General features: G+C 45.6%; 1 protein-coding gene across 1 annotated transcript in view; it reads left to right on the top strand.

The window, feature by feature from the left end:
• The first annotated feature begins 1,675 nt into the window (after positions 1–1,675).
• Positions 1,676–16,586, top strand: part of LOC135563583 (ATP-binding cassette sub-family B member 6-like) — a 118,566-nt gene continuing 103,655 nt past the window's right edge. The window contains exons 1-2 of the mRNA XM_065006406.1: positions 1,676–1,764; positions 1,972–2,223. Coding sequence (XP_064862478.1) covers positions 1,719–1,764; positions 1,972–2,223 — 298 coding nt within the window. The 5' untranslated portion in view covers positions 1,676–1,718. The remainder of the gene's footprint in view (positions 1,765–1,971; positions 2,224–16,586) is intronic.

Here is a 16,586-nt window from a genome sequence, read left to right as displayed (position 1 = left end):
TTGTTTTTGTATTTCCATTGTGGTCCCTGAACCCATAGGATCATTTTTTAAATAAAAAAGACGAGGAGCCCTGTTACTTTTATAAAATAAAAAAAACAGGTTTGTCAAGTTCACCACCAAGGGTCTGTGCTCTGCGGGTTCCTTGGGACGTCTCTACCCCCTATGAAGTTGACATTTAAAACGAAAAAAAGAGTTGTTGAATTTTGTCTTCAATCTCACTAACAGGTGAAATTATACAATGTACAACAGCTGGCCATACTCACTGCTCTACTAATGATACAATATGTAACAACTTCTAGGAGAAAACACACAGGAGACAACGATACAATGTAACAATGATACAACATGTAACAACTTCTAGGAGAAAACACTAGAGACAAACGATACAATGTAACAATGATACAACATGTAACAACTTCTAGGAGAAAACACTGGAGACAACGATACAATGTAACAATGATACATCATGTAACAACTTCTAGGAGAAAACACTGGAGACAACGATACAATGTAACAATGATACATCATGTAACAACTTCTAGGAGAAAACACTGGAGATGATACAATGTAACAATGATACAACATGTAACAACTTCTAGGAGAAAACACTGGAGACAACGATACAATGTAACAATGATACATCATGTAACAACTTCTAGGAGAAAACACTGGAGACAATGATACAATGTAACAATGATACAACATGTAACAACTTCTACGAGACAACGATACAATGTAACAATGATACAATGTAACAACTTCTAGGAGAAAACACTAGAGACAACGATACAATGTAACAATGATACAACATGTAACAACTTCTAGGAGAAAACACTGGAGACAACGATACAATGTAACAATGATACATCATGTAACAACTTCTAGGAGAAAACACTGGAGACAATGTAACAATGATACAACATGTAACAACTTCTAGGAGAAAACACTGGAGACAACGATACAATGTAACAACTTTCCTTGTAACTGCTTTAGAATGAAGTATTAAAGCTGAATTGACCTCTATTTAAACTGGACAATGGCAGGGCAGACCCTCTCACATGACCACATGCCCCGGTCATGTGAGAAATACCACCCAATCCATAGAGAATGATAGAGGCCTCTAGTGGCCAAAAGGCTGCATTAGCATGGGCAGCGCCATTGAGAGCTTCCACCATTAGAATATATTCAACTGGGTGGGACATCCAACCTCATTGGCTGATCCCCTGTTTGAGTCGTGTCCAACCAGGTCATCAGGAGAGATCAGCCAATCGTGAAGAAGAAAAAAAAAGTAACTACTTTAAAATGGTGATAGCATCAATGGCACTGCCCGTGCTGTCACAGACACTATAATGTCACAGATACAAAGATGAGTCCTCTATCTATCTCTATGATCCATCCCTGACTGCTAAGTAGACAAGTGTTATTATGTTCTCTCTAAAAACCAATGGTTCATACGTTGACCACTGGAAGTGTCGGTTCCTTGACAGATGTGTATGATGTCACTCTTTTAAAGCAAATTTTATCATCTGTTCTCCCTGAGCACCGTGTGGAAGTTCAGAACGCAGAACGTGCTGACGGTGCAGTTTGCCCCCCCCCAAAAAAAACAAAAAAGGCACAGCAACCTGGTAACATCGGTATGTGGCCTGCAGGCGACCCACTGTTGAACATTAGTCAGAGCTGGAGGCACGAGGAACAAGTCCTCTAGTCCAGTTTATCAAATGGCAAATCAAGATGCAAAAGGAGCTGGAATTACTCTGACTATTGAGGTAAACATCTATTTATTTCCATTGTTAGGCATACAAGTATAATGCATAGAAATATGACACGATGGATGATAACGTTTGTATTTTTTAAATTGGTTAACCTGTTCAATTTTTTTTTTTTTTGTAATGCATTTACACATTAGTGTTCTTACGGCGAGCTTCAACAGTTGTAGTACGCTGAAAGTCATTTGTTACTTTGTTTCCTAAAAAAAAGTGTCACTCTTCCCTCTACAGCCTGACAATAGAAGGCAACAGAAAGAGAGTGAGCCTCCATCCACATCCAAGTCGTCCCAGACCGTGTCAACATGGCATGGTTTTGGGCAGAAGGTGCGTCTCCTGGCCCCTTACCTGTGGCCCCGGGGCAGCCTGCCTCTTCAGGTAATGGTCCTGCTCTGTCTGGCCCTACTGGCCATGGAAAGGGTCATCAACGTCTTCGTCCCGATCTACTCCAAAAACATAGGTGAGACTGTCTATCCCCTACTCCAAAAACATAAGTGAGACTGTCCCCTACTCCAAAAACATAGGTGAGACTGCCTGTCCCCTACTCCAAAAACATAAGTGAGACTGTCCCCTACTCCAAAAACATAGGTGAGACTGCCTGTCCCCTACTCCAAAAACATAGGTGAGACTGCCTTTCCCCTACTCCAAAAACATAGGTGAGACTGTCTGTCCCCTACTCCAAAAACATAGGTGAGACTGTCTGTCCCCTACTCCAAAAACATAGGTGAGACTGTCTGTCCCCTACTCCAAAAACATAGGTGAGACTGTCTGTCCCCTACTCCAAAAACATAGGTGAGACTGTCCCCTACTCCAAAAACATAGGTGAGACTGTCCCCTACTCCAAAAACATAGGCGAGACTGTCCCCTACTCCAAAAACATAGGTGAGACTGTCTGTCCCCTACTCCAAAAACATAGGTGAGACTGTCCCCTACTCCAAAAATACAATTTCAGAATGTAGGTCCCCCCCCGTCCCCAGTGAAAGTTGCGCCCCTGTATATAGTGTGGGAGGTCACTCACCTTGCCAGTCATGATTAGGGGGCATTATGGGGCTTTTAGAGGACTTAACATGCTGCTACAAGGGAAGTTTTGTCCCTGGCCCCCTCCGACCCCGTGCCAAGGCTAAAAAATCAGCACCCCTCGTCTCCCTTTACCCTCCCTCTCCTCCCCTCCATCCTGTCCCCCCCAACAAGACATAAAGGGGTACTTTCCCTCTGTGGGCTGCAGGTTTGATTGTTCCTTCCTTTTCTCCATTCATCTGGTGCTGATTCTCAGTCCTAATGGGTGTGAATGACAATGAACCCCCAGGGTTCTGAAACACTGCAAAGAACTGGTAACTCTCACTGTCTGGTAGCTATTGGCTGGCACCGTTTGGGTTCTGAAACACTGCTTCCCAAAGAACTGGTAACTCTCACTGTCTGGTAGCTATTGGCTGGCACCGTTTGGGTTCTGAAACACTGCTTCCCAAAGAACTGGTAACTCTCACTGTCTGGTAGCTATTGGCTGGCACCGTTTGGGTTCTGAAACACTGCTTCCCAAAGAACTGGTAACTCTCACTGTCTGGTAGCTATTGGCTGGCACCGTTTGGGTTCTGAAACACTGCTTCCCAAAGAACTGGTAACTCTCACTGTCTGGTAGCTATTGGCTGGCACCGTTTGGGTTCTGAAACACTGCTTCCCAAAGAACTGGTAACTCTCACTGTCTGGTAGCTATTGGCTGGCACCGTTTGGGTTCTGAAACACTGCTTCCCAAAGAACTGGTAACTCTCACTGTCTGGTAGCTATTGGCTGGCACCGTTTGGGTTCTGAAACACTGCTTCCCAAAGAACTGGTAACTCTCACTGTCTGGTAGCTATTGGCTGGCACCGTTTGGGTTCTGAAACACTGCAAAGAACTGGTAACTCTCACTGTCTGGTAGCTATTGGCTGGCACCGTTTGGGTTCTGAAACACTGCTTCCCAAAGAACTGGTAACTCTCACTGTCTGGTAGCTATTGGCTGGCACCGTTTGGGTTCTGAAACACTGCAAAGAACTGGTAACTCTCACTGTCTGGTAGCTATTGTCTGGCACCGTTTGGGTTCTGAAACACTGCTTCCCAAAGAACTGGTAACTCTCACTGTCTGGTAGCTATTGGCTGGCACCGTTTGGGTTCTGAAACACTGCTTCCCAAAGAACTGGTAACTCTCACTGTCTGGTAGCTATTGGCTGGCACCGTTTGGGTTCTGAAACACTGGAGACAACGATACAATGTAACAAAGAACTGGTAACTCTCACTGTCTGGTAGCTATTGGCTGGCACCGTTTGGGTTCTGAAACACTGGAGACAACGATACAATGTAACAAAGAACTGGTAACTCTCACTGTCTGGTAGCTATTGGCTGGCACCGTTTGTCAACCTTTTATGTGATTTGTTTTTGGATACCAAAATCAGTCACCATTTTGTTCTGCAAATCTCTTGTTCTACGTTTAAAATCAAATCAAATTTTATTTGTCACATACACATGGTTAGCAGATGTTAATGGTCACATACACATGGTTAGCAGATGTTAATGGTCACATACACATGGTTAGCAGATGTTAATGGTCACTTACACATGCTTAGCAGATGTTAATGCGAGTGTAGCGAAATGCTTGTGCTTCTAGTTCTGACAATGCAGTAATAACCAACGAGTAATCTAACCTAACAATTCCACAACTACTACCTTATACACACAAGTGTAAAGGGATAAAGAATATCTACATAAAGATATATGAATGAGTGATGGTACAGAACGGCATAGGCAAGATGCAGTAGATGGTATCGAGGACAGTATATACATATGAGATGAGCATGTAAACAAAGTGGCATAGTTAAAGTGGCTAGTGATACATGTATTACATAAGGATGCAGTAGATGATATAGAGTATATACGTATATACGTATGCATATGAGATGAATAATGTAGGGTATGTAACATTATATTAAGTAGCATTGTTTAAAGTGGCTAGTGATATATTTTACATCAATTTCCATCAATTCCCATTATTGAAGTCAAATCAAATTTATTTATATAGCCCTTCGTACATCAGCTGATATCTCAAAGTGCTGTACAGAAACCCAGCCTAAAACCCCAAACAGCAAACAATGCAGGTGTAAAAGCACGGTGGCTAGGAAAAACTCCCTAGAAAGGCCAAAACCTAGGAAGAAACCTAGAGAGGAACCAGGCTATGTGGGGTGGCCAGTCCTCTTCTGGCTGTGCCGGGTAGAGATTATAACAGAACATGACCAAGATGTTCAAATGTTCATAAATGACAAGCATGGTCGAAAAATAATAAGGCAGAACAGTTGAAACTGGAGCAGCAGCACAGTCAGGTGGACTGGGGACAGCAAGGAGTCATCATGTCAGGTAGTCCTGGGGCACGGTCCTAGGGCTCAGGTCCTCCGAGAGAGAAAGAAAGAGAGAATTAGAGAGAGCATATGTGGGGTGGCCAGTCCTCTTCTGGCTGTGCCGGGTGGAGATTATAACAGAACGTGGCCAAGATGTTCAAATGTTCATAAATGACCAGCATGGTTGAATAATAGTAAGGCAGAACAGTTGAAACTGGAGCAGCAGCATGGCCAGGTGGACTGGGGACAGCAAGGAGTCATCATGTCAGGTAGTCCTGGGACATGGTCCTAGGGCCCAGGCCAGTTGAAACTGGAGCAGCAGCATGGCCAGGTGGACTGGGGACAGCAAGGAGTCATCATGTCAGGTAGTCCTGGGGCATGGTCCTAGGGCTCAGGTCCTCCGAGAGAGAGAAAGAAAGAGAGAAGGAGAGAATTAGAGAACGCACACTTAGATTCACACAGGACACCGAATAGGACAGGAGAAGTACTCAGAAATAACAAACTGACCCTAGCCCCCGACACATAAACTCCTGCAGCATAAATACTGGAGGCTGAGACAGGAGGGGTCAGGAGACACTGTGGCCCCATCCGAGGACACCCCGGACAGGGCCAAACAGGAAGGATATAACCCCACCCACTTTGCCAAAGCACAGCCCCCACACCACTAGAGGGATATCTTCAACCACCAACTTACCATCCTGAGACAAGGCCGAGTATAGCCCACAAAGATCTCCGCCACGGCACAACCCAAGGGGGGCGCCAACCCAGACAGGCTGACCACAACAGTGAATCAACCCACCCAGGTGACGCACCCCCCAGGGACGGCATGAGAGAGCCCCAGTAAGCCAGTGACTCAGCCCCGTAACAGGGTTAGAGGCAGAGAATCCCAGTGGAAAGAGGGGAACCGGCCAGGCAGAGACAGCAAGGGCGGTTCGTTGCTCCAGAGCCTTTCCGTTCACCTTCCCACTCCTGGGCCAGACTACACTCAATCATATGACCCACTGAAGAGATGAGTCTTCAGTAAAGACTTAAAGGTTGAGACCGAGTTTGCGTCTCTGACATGGGTAGGCAGACCGTTCCATAAAAATGGAGCTCTATAGGAGAAAGCCCTGCCTCCAGCTGTTTGCTTAGAAATTCTAGGGACAATTAGGAGGTCTGCGTCTTGTGACCGTAGCGTACGTGTAGGTATGTACGGCAGGACCAAATCAGAGAGATAGGTAGGAGCAAGCCCATGTAATGCTTTGTAGGTTAGTAGTAAAACCTTGAAATCAGCCCTTGCTTTGACAGGAAGCCAGTGTAGAGAGGCTAGCACTGGAGTAATATGATCAAATTTTTTGGTTCTAGTCAGGATTCTAGCAGCCGTATTCAGCACTAACTGAAGTTTATTTAGTGCTTTATCCAGGTAGCCGGAAAATAGAGCATTGCAGTAGTCTAACCTAGAAGTGACAAAAGCATGGATTAATTTTTCTGCATCATTTTTGGACAGAAAGTTTCGGATTTTTGCAATGTTACGTAGATGGAAAAAAGCTGTCCTCGAAATGGTCTTGATATGTTCTTCAAAAGAGAGATCAGGGTCCAGAGTAACGCCGAGGTCCTTCACAGTTTTATTTGAGATGACTGTACAACCATTAAGATTAATTGTCAGATTCAACAGAAGATCTCTTTGTTTCTTGGGACCTAGAACAAGCATCTCTGTTTTGTCCGAGTTTAATAGTAGAAAGTTTGCAGCCATCCACTTCCTTATGTCTGAAACACATGCTTCTAGCAAGGGCAATTTTGGGGCTTCACCATGTTTCATTGAAATGTACAGCTGTGTGTCATCCGCATAGCAGTGAAAGTTTACATTATGTTTTCGAATAACATCCCCAAGAGGTAAAATATATAGTGAAAACAATAGTGGTCCTAAAACAGAACCTTGAGGAACACCGAAATTTACAGTTGATTTGTCAGAGGACAAACCATTCACAGAGACAAACTGATATCTTTCCGACAGATAAGATCTAAACCTGGCCAGAACATGTCCGTGTAGACCAATTTGGGTTTCTAATCTCTCCAAAAGAATGTGGTGATCGATGGTATCAAAAGCAGCACTAAGGTCTAGGAGCACGAGGACAGATGCAGAGCCTCGGTCCGATGCCATTAAAATGTAATTTACCACCTTCACAAGTGCCGTCTCAGTGCTATGATGGGGTCTAAAACCAGACTGAAGCATTTCGTATACATTGTTTGTCTTCAGGAAGGCAGTGAGTTGCTGCGCAACTGCCTTCTCTAAAATTTTTGAGAGGAATGGAAGATTCGATATAGGCCGATAGTTTTTTATATTTTCTGGGTCAAGGTTTGGCTTTTTCAAGAGAGGCTTTATTACTGCCACTTTTAGTGAGTTTGGTACACATCCAGTGGATAGAGAGCCGTTTATTATGTTCAACATAGGAGGGCCAAGCATAGGAAGCAGCTCTTTCAGTAGTTTAGTTGGAATAGGGTCCAGTATGCAGCTTGAAGGTTTAGAGGCCATGATTATTTTCATCATTGTGTCAAGAGATATAGTACTAAAAGACTTGAGCGTCTCTCTTGATCTTAGGTCCTGGCAGAGTTGTGCAGACTCAGGACAACTGAGGTTTGGAGGAATACGCAGGTTTAAAGAGGAGTCCGTAATTTGCTTTCTAATAATCATAATCTTTTCCTCAAAGAAGTTCATGAATTTATCACTGCTAAAGTGAAAGTCATCCTCTCTTGGGGAATGCTGCTTTTTAGTTAGCTTTGCGACAGTATCAAAAAGGAATTTCGGATTGTTCTTATTTTCCTCAATTAAGTTAGAAAAATAGGATGATCGAGCAGCAGTAAGGGCTCTTCGGTACTGCACGGTACCGTCCTTCCAAGCTAGTCGGAAGACTTCCAGTTTGGTGTGGCGCCATTTCCGTTCCAATTTTCTGGAAGCTTGCTTCAGAGCTCGGGTATTTTCTGTGTACCAGGGAGCTAGTTTCTTATGAGACATTTTTTTAGTTTTTAGGGGTGCAACTGCATCTAGGGTATTGCGCAAGGTTAAATTGAGATCCTCAGTTAGGTGGTTAACGGATTTTTGTCCTCTGGCGTCCTGGGGTAGGCAGAGGGAGTCTGGAAGGGCATCAAGGAATCTTTGTGTTGTCTGTGAATTTATAGCACGACTTTTGATGTTCCTTGGTTGGGGTCTGAGCAGATTATTTGTTGCAATTGCAAACGTAATAAAATGGTGGTCCGATAGTCCAGGATTATGAGGAAAAACATTAAGATCCACAACATTTATTCCATGGGACAAAACTAGGTCCAGCGTATGACTGTGACAGTGAGTGGGTCCAGAGACATGTTGGACAAAACCCACTGAGTCGATGATGGCTCCGAAAGCCATTTGGAGTGGGTCTGTGGACTTTTCCATGTGAATATTAAAGTCACCAAAGATTAGAATATTATCTGCTATGACTACAAGGTCCGATAGGAATCCAGGGAACTCAGTGAGAAACGCTGTATATGGCCCAGGAGGCCTGTAAACAGTAGCTATAAAAAGTGATTGAGTAGGCTGCATAGATTTCATGACTAGAAGCTCAAAAGACGAAAACGTCATTTTTTTTTTTTGTAAATTGAAATTTGCTATCGTAAATGTTAGCAACACCTCCGCCTTTGCGGGATGCACGGGGGATATGGTCACTAGTGTAGCCAGGAGGTGAGGCCTCATTTAACACAGTAAATTCATCAGGCTTAAGCCATGTTTCAGTCAGGCCAATCACATCAAGATTATTATCAGTGATTAGTTCATTGACTATAATTGCCTTTGAAGTAAGGGATCTAACATTAAGTAGCCCTATTTTGAGATGTGAGGTATCATGATCTCTTTCAGTAATGACAGGAATGGAGGTGGTCTTTATCCTAGTGAGATTGCTAAGGCGAACACCGCCATGTTTAGTTTTGCCCAACCTAGGTCGAGGCACAGACACGGTCTCAATGGTGATAGCTGAGCTGACTACACTGACTATGCTAGTGGCAGACTCCACTATGCTGGCAGGCTGGCTAATAGCCTGCTGCCTGGCCTGCACCCTATTTCATTGTGGAGCTAGAGGAGTTAGAGCCCTGTCTATGTTGGTAGATAAGATGAGAGCACCCCTCCAGCTAGGATGGAGTCCGTCACTCCTCAGCAGGTCAGGCTTGGTCCTGTTTGTGGGTGAGTCCCAGAAAGAGGGCCAATTATCTACAAATTCTATCTTTTGGGAGGGGCAGAAAACAGTTTTCAACCAGCGATTGAGTTGTGAGACTCTGCTGTAGAGCTCATCACTCCCCCTAACTGGGAGGGGGCCAGAGACAATTACTCGATGCCGACACATCTTTCTAGCTGATATGCACGCAGAAGCTATGTTGCGCTTGGTGATCTCTGACTGTTTCATCCTAACATCGTTGGTGCCGACGTGGATAACAATATCTCTATACTCTCTACACTCGCCAGTTTTAGCTTTAGCCAGCACCATCTTCAGATTAGCCTTAACGTCGGTAGCCCTGCCCCCCGGGTAAACAGATTAGCCTTAACGTCGGTAGCCCTGCCCCCTGGTAAACAGATTAGCCTTAACGTCGGTAGCCCTGCCCCCGGGTAAACAGTGTATGATCGCTGGATGATTCGCTTTAAGTCTAATACTGCGGGTAATGGAGTCGCCATTGAAGTGGAGTTGAGTCAGTGTGTTGGCAGCAGCCACTCAATGTTAGTGGTAGCTGTTTAACAGTCTGATGGCCTTGAGATAGAAGCTGTTTTTCAGTCTCTCGGTCCCAGCTTTGATGCACCTGTACTGACCTCGCCTTCTGGATGATAACGGGGTGAACAGGCAGTTGCTCTGGTGGTTGTTGTCCTTGATGATCTTTATGGCCTTCCTGTGACATCAGGTGGTGTAGGTGTCCTGGAGGGCAGGTAGTTTGCCCCCGGTGATGCATTGTGCAGACCTCACTACCCTCTGGAGAGCCTTACGGTTGTGGGCAGAGCAGTTGCCGTACCAGGCGGTGATACAGCCTGACAGGATGCTCTCGATTGTGCATCTGTAAAAGTTTGTGAGTGCTTTTGGTGACAAGCCGAATTTCTTCAGCCTCCTGAGTGGATGAAAAAATGTGGAGGATCAGCGGAGTGGAGATGTTGTTACCTACCCTCACCACCTGGGCCCGTCAGGAAGTCCAGGACCCAGTTGCACAGGGCGGGGTCGAGACCCAGGGTCTCGAGCTTGATGACGAGCTTGGAGGGTACTATGCAGTTAAATGCTGAGCTGTAGTCGATGAACAGCATTCTCACATAGGTATTCCTCTTGTCCAGATGGGTTAGGGCAGTGTGGTTGCGATTGCGTTTATAAGTTAAAGGAGTATTTCTGTTATTATGTTTTTCAGATGAACCAGTCTGCTCCCTACTCTATTTAGTCTTTGAGTGTTGTATATTTTCTTCTTTGATATGTTATGAATCGATTTCATGACTAAGAAAATGTATTTAAAGTATCTTCTGAAGTTTCCTTATTGCATGTTAGTGTAGTTCCAAGATGGCGTAGCAGTTGGACGTCTTGTCGTGTCCCTTTGTATATATCGTTTTTTTAAACATATTTTTCTTCGCATATCTTTTAAAACATTTTGTTAAACCTCAACTTCTAAATACTCTCCTGCAACCCGCCTCACCCAATGTAGCTATTTTTTTCAAAAAGTATTTATATCTACTTTGGATCCGGAACCCCTCAACAGCTAGCTACCAGGTATCAGTCAGCAAACCATTGCTAGCGGTCTTCAGCTAACCGGTCATCAGCTAACCTTTAGCTCGGAAAGCTCTCGCCAGTTCGAACAACGCGACTCTAACCAGAGCATAACGGACCTATATATATATTTTTTTTTTTTATCCCCGGATTCCCACCGGATTCCCACCGCAAACGGAACATTTTCAGCTGGATCTTCACAACTAGCTAACTAGCTAACCGCAACCCCGGATGATTACTCCTGGCTAGCGTTTCCACCCACTTAGCTTGAAGCTATCCCGGCCAGAGCTCCTGTGCTACCACCGAAGCATACTCCTGGGCTACAATATCCGGACCCACGACCGGTCTATCGATGTCACCGCATGAAGAGGCATAAACAGACTCACCCCATCGCGACGCCCCCCAAAGGCTAACTTTCTAGCCCTTGCTATCTCCCTGCTTGCTAATTCGGCCTGCTAACTGCTAGCTTGTTTAGCCCCGGTCCGCTAACTGCTACCTTGTTTAGCCCCGGCCTACTAACTGTTAGCTTGTTAGCAAAGGCCTGCTAACCGTCTGAATCGCCGCGCCCCAAACACTCACTGGACCCATATTTACTTTCAATCTCTTTTCGATTTTTAATTTGTTTATACCTTCCAGTAACCTGCCTCACCCAATGTGATACGGAATCGCTATTATTTTTAATTTTTAGAACACACTCAAGAACCTCCAGAAGCTAACCAGCTAACTAGCTACAAGCTATTTAGTCATTGTTAGCCACTGCTAGCGGCTTTTACCTTTTACCTTCTGCACAGCCAGCCAGTTTTTTAACCTGGATAATACTCGCCAGTCCAGCTTCCCTGCCCCATCCACCGCTGCCCCCTGGACACTGATCACTTGGCTACATAGCTGATGCATGCTGGACTGTCCATTAATCACGGTACTCCATTCTGCTTGTTTATGTTTTATCTGTCGGCCCCAGCCGCACTCAGGCTCTGTGTGTAGTTAATCTGACCCTCCCTGCCTAGTCAACGCCATTTTACCTGTTGTTGTTGTGCTAGCTGATTAGCTGTTGTTGTCTCACGTACTGTTTTAGCTACTGTTTTAGCTAGCTCTCCCAATTCAACACCTGTGATTACTGTATGCCTCACTGTATGTCTCTCTCAAATGTCAATATGCCTTGTATACTGTTGTTCAGGTTAGTTATCATTGTTTTAGTTTACAATGGAGCCCCTAGTTCCACTCTTCATACCCCTGATACCTCCTTTGTCCCACCCCCCACACATGCGGTGACCTCACCCATTACAACCAGCATGTCCAGTGATACAACCTCTCTCATCATCACCCAGTGCCTGGGCTTACCTCCGCTGTACCCGCACCCCACCATACCCCTGTCTGCGCATTATGCCCTGAATATATTCTACCATGCCCAGAAATCTGCTCTGTCCCCAACGCTCTAGGCGACCAGTTTTGATAGCCTTTAGCCGCACCCTCATTCTACTCCTCCTCTGTTCCGCGGGTGATGTGGAGGTAAACCCACCCTCATTTGTTGACTTCTGTGATCGAAAAAGCCTTGGTTTCATGCATGTCAACATCAGAAGCCTCCTCCCTAAGTTTGTTTTACTCACTGCTTTAGCACACTCTGCTAACCCTGATGTCCTTGCCGTGTCTGAATCCTGGCTCAGGAAGGCCACCAAAAATTCTGAGATTTCCATACCCAACTATAACATTTTCCGTCAAGATAGAACTGCCAAAGGGGGAGGAGTTGCAGTTTACTGCAGAGAGAGCCTGCAAAGTAATGTCATACTTTCCAGGTCCATACCCAAACAGTTCAAACTACTAATTTTGAAAATTACTCTCTCCAGAAATAAGTCTCTCACTGTTGCCGCCTGCTACCGACCCCCCTCAGCTCCCAGCTGTGCCCTGGACACCATTTGTGAATTGATCGCCCCCCATCTAGCTTCAGAGTTTGTTCTGTTAGGTGACCTAAACTGGGATATGCTTAACACCCAAGCAGTCCTACAATCTAAGCTAGATGCCCTCAATCTCACACAAATCATCAAGGAACCCACCAGGTACAACCCTAAATCTGTAAACAAGGGCACCCTCATAGACGTCATCCTGACCAACTGGCCCTCCAAATACACCTCCGTTGTCTTCAACCAGGATCTCAGCGATCACTGCCTCATTGCCTGTATCCGCTACGGAACCGCAGTCAAACGACCACCCCTCATCACTGTCAAACGCTCCCTAAAACACTTCTGTGAGCAGGCCTTTCTAATCGACCTGGCCCGGGTATCCTGGAAGGACATTGACCTCATCCCGTCAGTTGAGGATGCCTTGTCATTCTTTAAAAGTAACTTCCTTACCATTTTAGATAAGCATGCTCCGTTCAAAAAATGCAGAACTAAGAACAGATATATCCCTTGGTTCACGCCAGACCTGACTGCCCTCGACCAGCACAAAAATATCCTGTGGTGGACTGCAATAGCATCGAATAGTCCCCGCGATATGCAACTGTTCAGGGAAGTCAGGAACCAATACACGCAGTCAGTCAGGAATGCTAAGGCCAGCTTCTTCAGGCAGAAGTTTGCATCCTGTAGCTCCAACTCCAAAAAGTTCTGGGACACTGTGAAGTCCATGGAGAACAAGAGCACCTCCTCCCAGCTGCCCACTGCACTGAGGCTAGGTAACACGGTCACCACCGATAAATCCATGATTATCGAAAACTTCAACAAGCATTTCTCAACAGCTGGCCATGCCTTCCGCCTGGCTACTCCAACCTCGGCCAACAGCTCCGCCCCCCCCCCGCAGCTACTCGCCCAAGCCTCTCCAGGTTCTCCTTTACCCAAATCCAGATAGCAGATGTTCTGAAAGAGCTGCAAAACCTGGACCCGTACAAATCAGCTGGGCTTGACAATCTGGACCCTCTATTTCTGAAACTATCCGCCGCCATTGTCGCAACCCCTATTACCAGCCTGTTCAACCTCTCTTTCATATCGTCTGAGATCCCCAAGGATTGGAAAGCTGCCGCAGTCATCCCCCTCTTCAAAGGGGGAGACACCCTGGACCCAAACTGTTACAGACCTATATGCATCCTGCCCTGCCTATCTAAGGTCTTCGAAAGCCAAGTCAACAAACAGGTCACTGACCATCTCGAATCCCACCTTACCTTCTCCGCTGTGCAATCTGGTTTCCGAGCCGGTCACGGGTGCACCTCAGCCACGCTCAAGGTACTAAACGATATCATAACCGCCATCGATAAAAGACAGTACTGTGCAGCCGTCTTCATCGACCTTGCCAAGGCTTTCGACTCTGTCAATCACCATATTCTTATCGGCAGACTCAGTAGCCTCGGTTTTTCGGATGACTGCCTTGCCTGGTTCACCAATTACTTTGCAGACAGAGTTCAGTGTGTCAAATCGGAGGGCATGCTGTCCGGTCCTCTGGCAGTCTCTATGGGGGTGCCACAGGGTTCAATTCTCGGGCCGACTCTTTTCTCTGTATATATCAATGATGTTGCTCTTGCTGCGGGCGATTCCCTGATCCACCTCTACGCAGACGACACCATTCTATATACTTCCGGCCCATCCTTGGACACTGTGCTATCTAACCTCTAAACGAGCTTCAATGCCATACAACACTCCTTCCGTGGCCTCCAACTGCTCTTAAACGCTAGTAAAACCAAATGCATGCTTTTCAACTGTTCTCTGCCTGCACCCGCACGCCTGACCAGCATCACCACCCTGGATGGTTCCGACCTTGAATATGTGGACATGTATAAGTACCTAGGTGTCTGGCTAGACTGTAAACTCTCCTTCCAGACTCATATCAAACATCTCCAATCGAAAATCAAATCAAGAGTCGGCTTTCCATTCCGCAACAAAGCCTCCTTCACTCACGCCGCCAAACTTACCCTAGTAAAACTGACTATCCTACCGATCCTCGACTTCGGCGATGTCATCCACAAAATTGCTTCCAACACTCTACTCAGCAAACTGGATGCAGTTTATCACAGTGCCATCCGCTTTGTCACTAAAGCACCTTATACCACCCACCACTGCGACTTGTACGCTCTAGTCGGCTGGCCCTCACTACATATTCGGCGCCAGACCCACTGGCTCCAGGTCATCTACAAGTCCATGCTAGGTAAAGCTCCGCCTTATCTCAGTTCACTGGTCACGATGGCAACACCCATCCGTAGCACGCGCTCCAGCAGGTATATCTCACTGATCATCCCCAAAGCCAACACCTCATTTGGCCGCCTTTCGTTCGCAATTTACCTACCTCATCCCCATACTGTTTTTATTTATTTACTTTTCTGCTCTTTTGCACACCAATATCTCTACCTGTACAGGACCATCTGATCATTTATCACTCCAGTGTTAATCTGCAAAATTGTAATTATTTGCCTACCTCCTCATGCCTTTTGCACACAATGTATATAGACTCTCTTTTTTTCTACTGTGTTATTGACTTGTTAATTGTTTATTCCATGTGTAACTCTGTGTTGTCTGTTCACACTGCTATGCTTTATCTTGGCCAGGTCGCAGTTGCAAATGAGAACTTGTTCTCAACTAGCCTACCTGGTTAAATAAAGGTAAAATAAAAATAAATAACGGGAAAATATGGAAATGTTTTCCCATTTCTTGAAAAGTTTCTGTTTTGGAGATAAGAGGTTTTTATCAAACAGCGACAATATCTTCCCGTGCTGTCTGCCTAGTGAATAATCTGTCTGTGTGTCTGCTCTCTGTGTCTGTCTAGTGAATAATGGGTCTCTGTGTGTCTGTCCTCTGTGTCTGCCTAGTGAATAATGGGTCTCTGTGTGTCTGTCCTCTGTGTCAGCCTAGTGAATAATCTGTCCCTGTGTGTCTGCTCTCTGTGTCTGCCTAGTGAATAATGGGTCTCTGTGTATCTGCTCTCTGTGTCTGTCTAGTGAATAATGGGTCTCTGTGTGTCTGCTCTCTGTGTCTGTCCTCTGTGTCTGTCTAGTGAATAATCTGTCTGTGTGTCTGCTCTCTGTGTCTGCCTAGTGAATAATGGGTCTCTGTGTGTCTGCTCTCTGTGTCTGCCTAGTGAATAATCTGTCTGTGTGTCTGCTCTCTGTGTCTGTCTAGTGAATAATGGGTCTCTGTGTGTCTGCTCTCTGTGTCTGCCTAATGAATAATCTGTCTGTGTGTCTGCTCTCTGTGTCTGTCTACTGAATAATCTGTCCCTGTGTGTCTGTCCTCTGTGTCTGTCTAATGAATAATCTGTCTCTGTGTGTCTGTCCTCTGTGTCTGCCTAATGAATAATCTGTCTCTGTGTGTCTGTCCTCTGTGTCTGCCTACTGAATAATCTGTCCCTGTGTGTCTGTCCTCTGTCTGTCTAATGAATAATCTCTCTGTGTGTCTGTCCTCTGTGTCTGCCTAGTGAATAATCTGTCCCTGTGTGTCTGTCCTCTGTGTCTGTCTACTGAATAATCTGTCTGTGTGTCTGCTCTCTGTGTCTGTCTACTGAATAATCTGTCCCTGTGTGTCTGTCCTCTGTGTCTGTCTACTGAATAATCTGTCTGTGTGTCTGTCCTCTGTGTCTGTCTACTGAATAATCTGTCCCTGTGTGTCTGTCCTCTGTCTGTCTAATGAATAATATGTCTCTGTGTGTGTGTCCTCTGTGTCTGTCTACTGAATAATCTGTCCCTGTGTGTCTGTCCTCTGTCTGTCTAATGAATAATCTGTCTCTGTGTGTCTGTCCTCTGTGTCTGTCTACTG

Source organism: Oncorhynchus nerka, linkage group LG3, assembly GCF_034236695.1.
Source record: "Oncorhynchus nerka isolate Pitt River linkage group LG3, Oner_Uvic_2.0, whole genome shotgun sequence".
NCBI classification, from domain to species: Eukaryota; Metazoa; Chordata; class Actinopteri; order Salmoniformes; family Salmonidae; genus Oncorhynchus; species Oncorhynchus nerka.
This window is presented reverse-complemented; position numbering and strand designations above follow the sequence as displayed.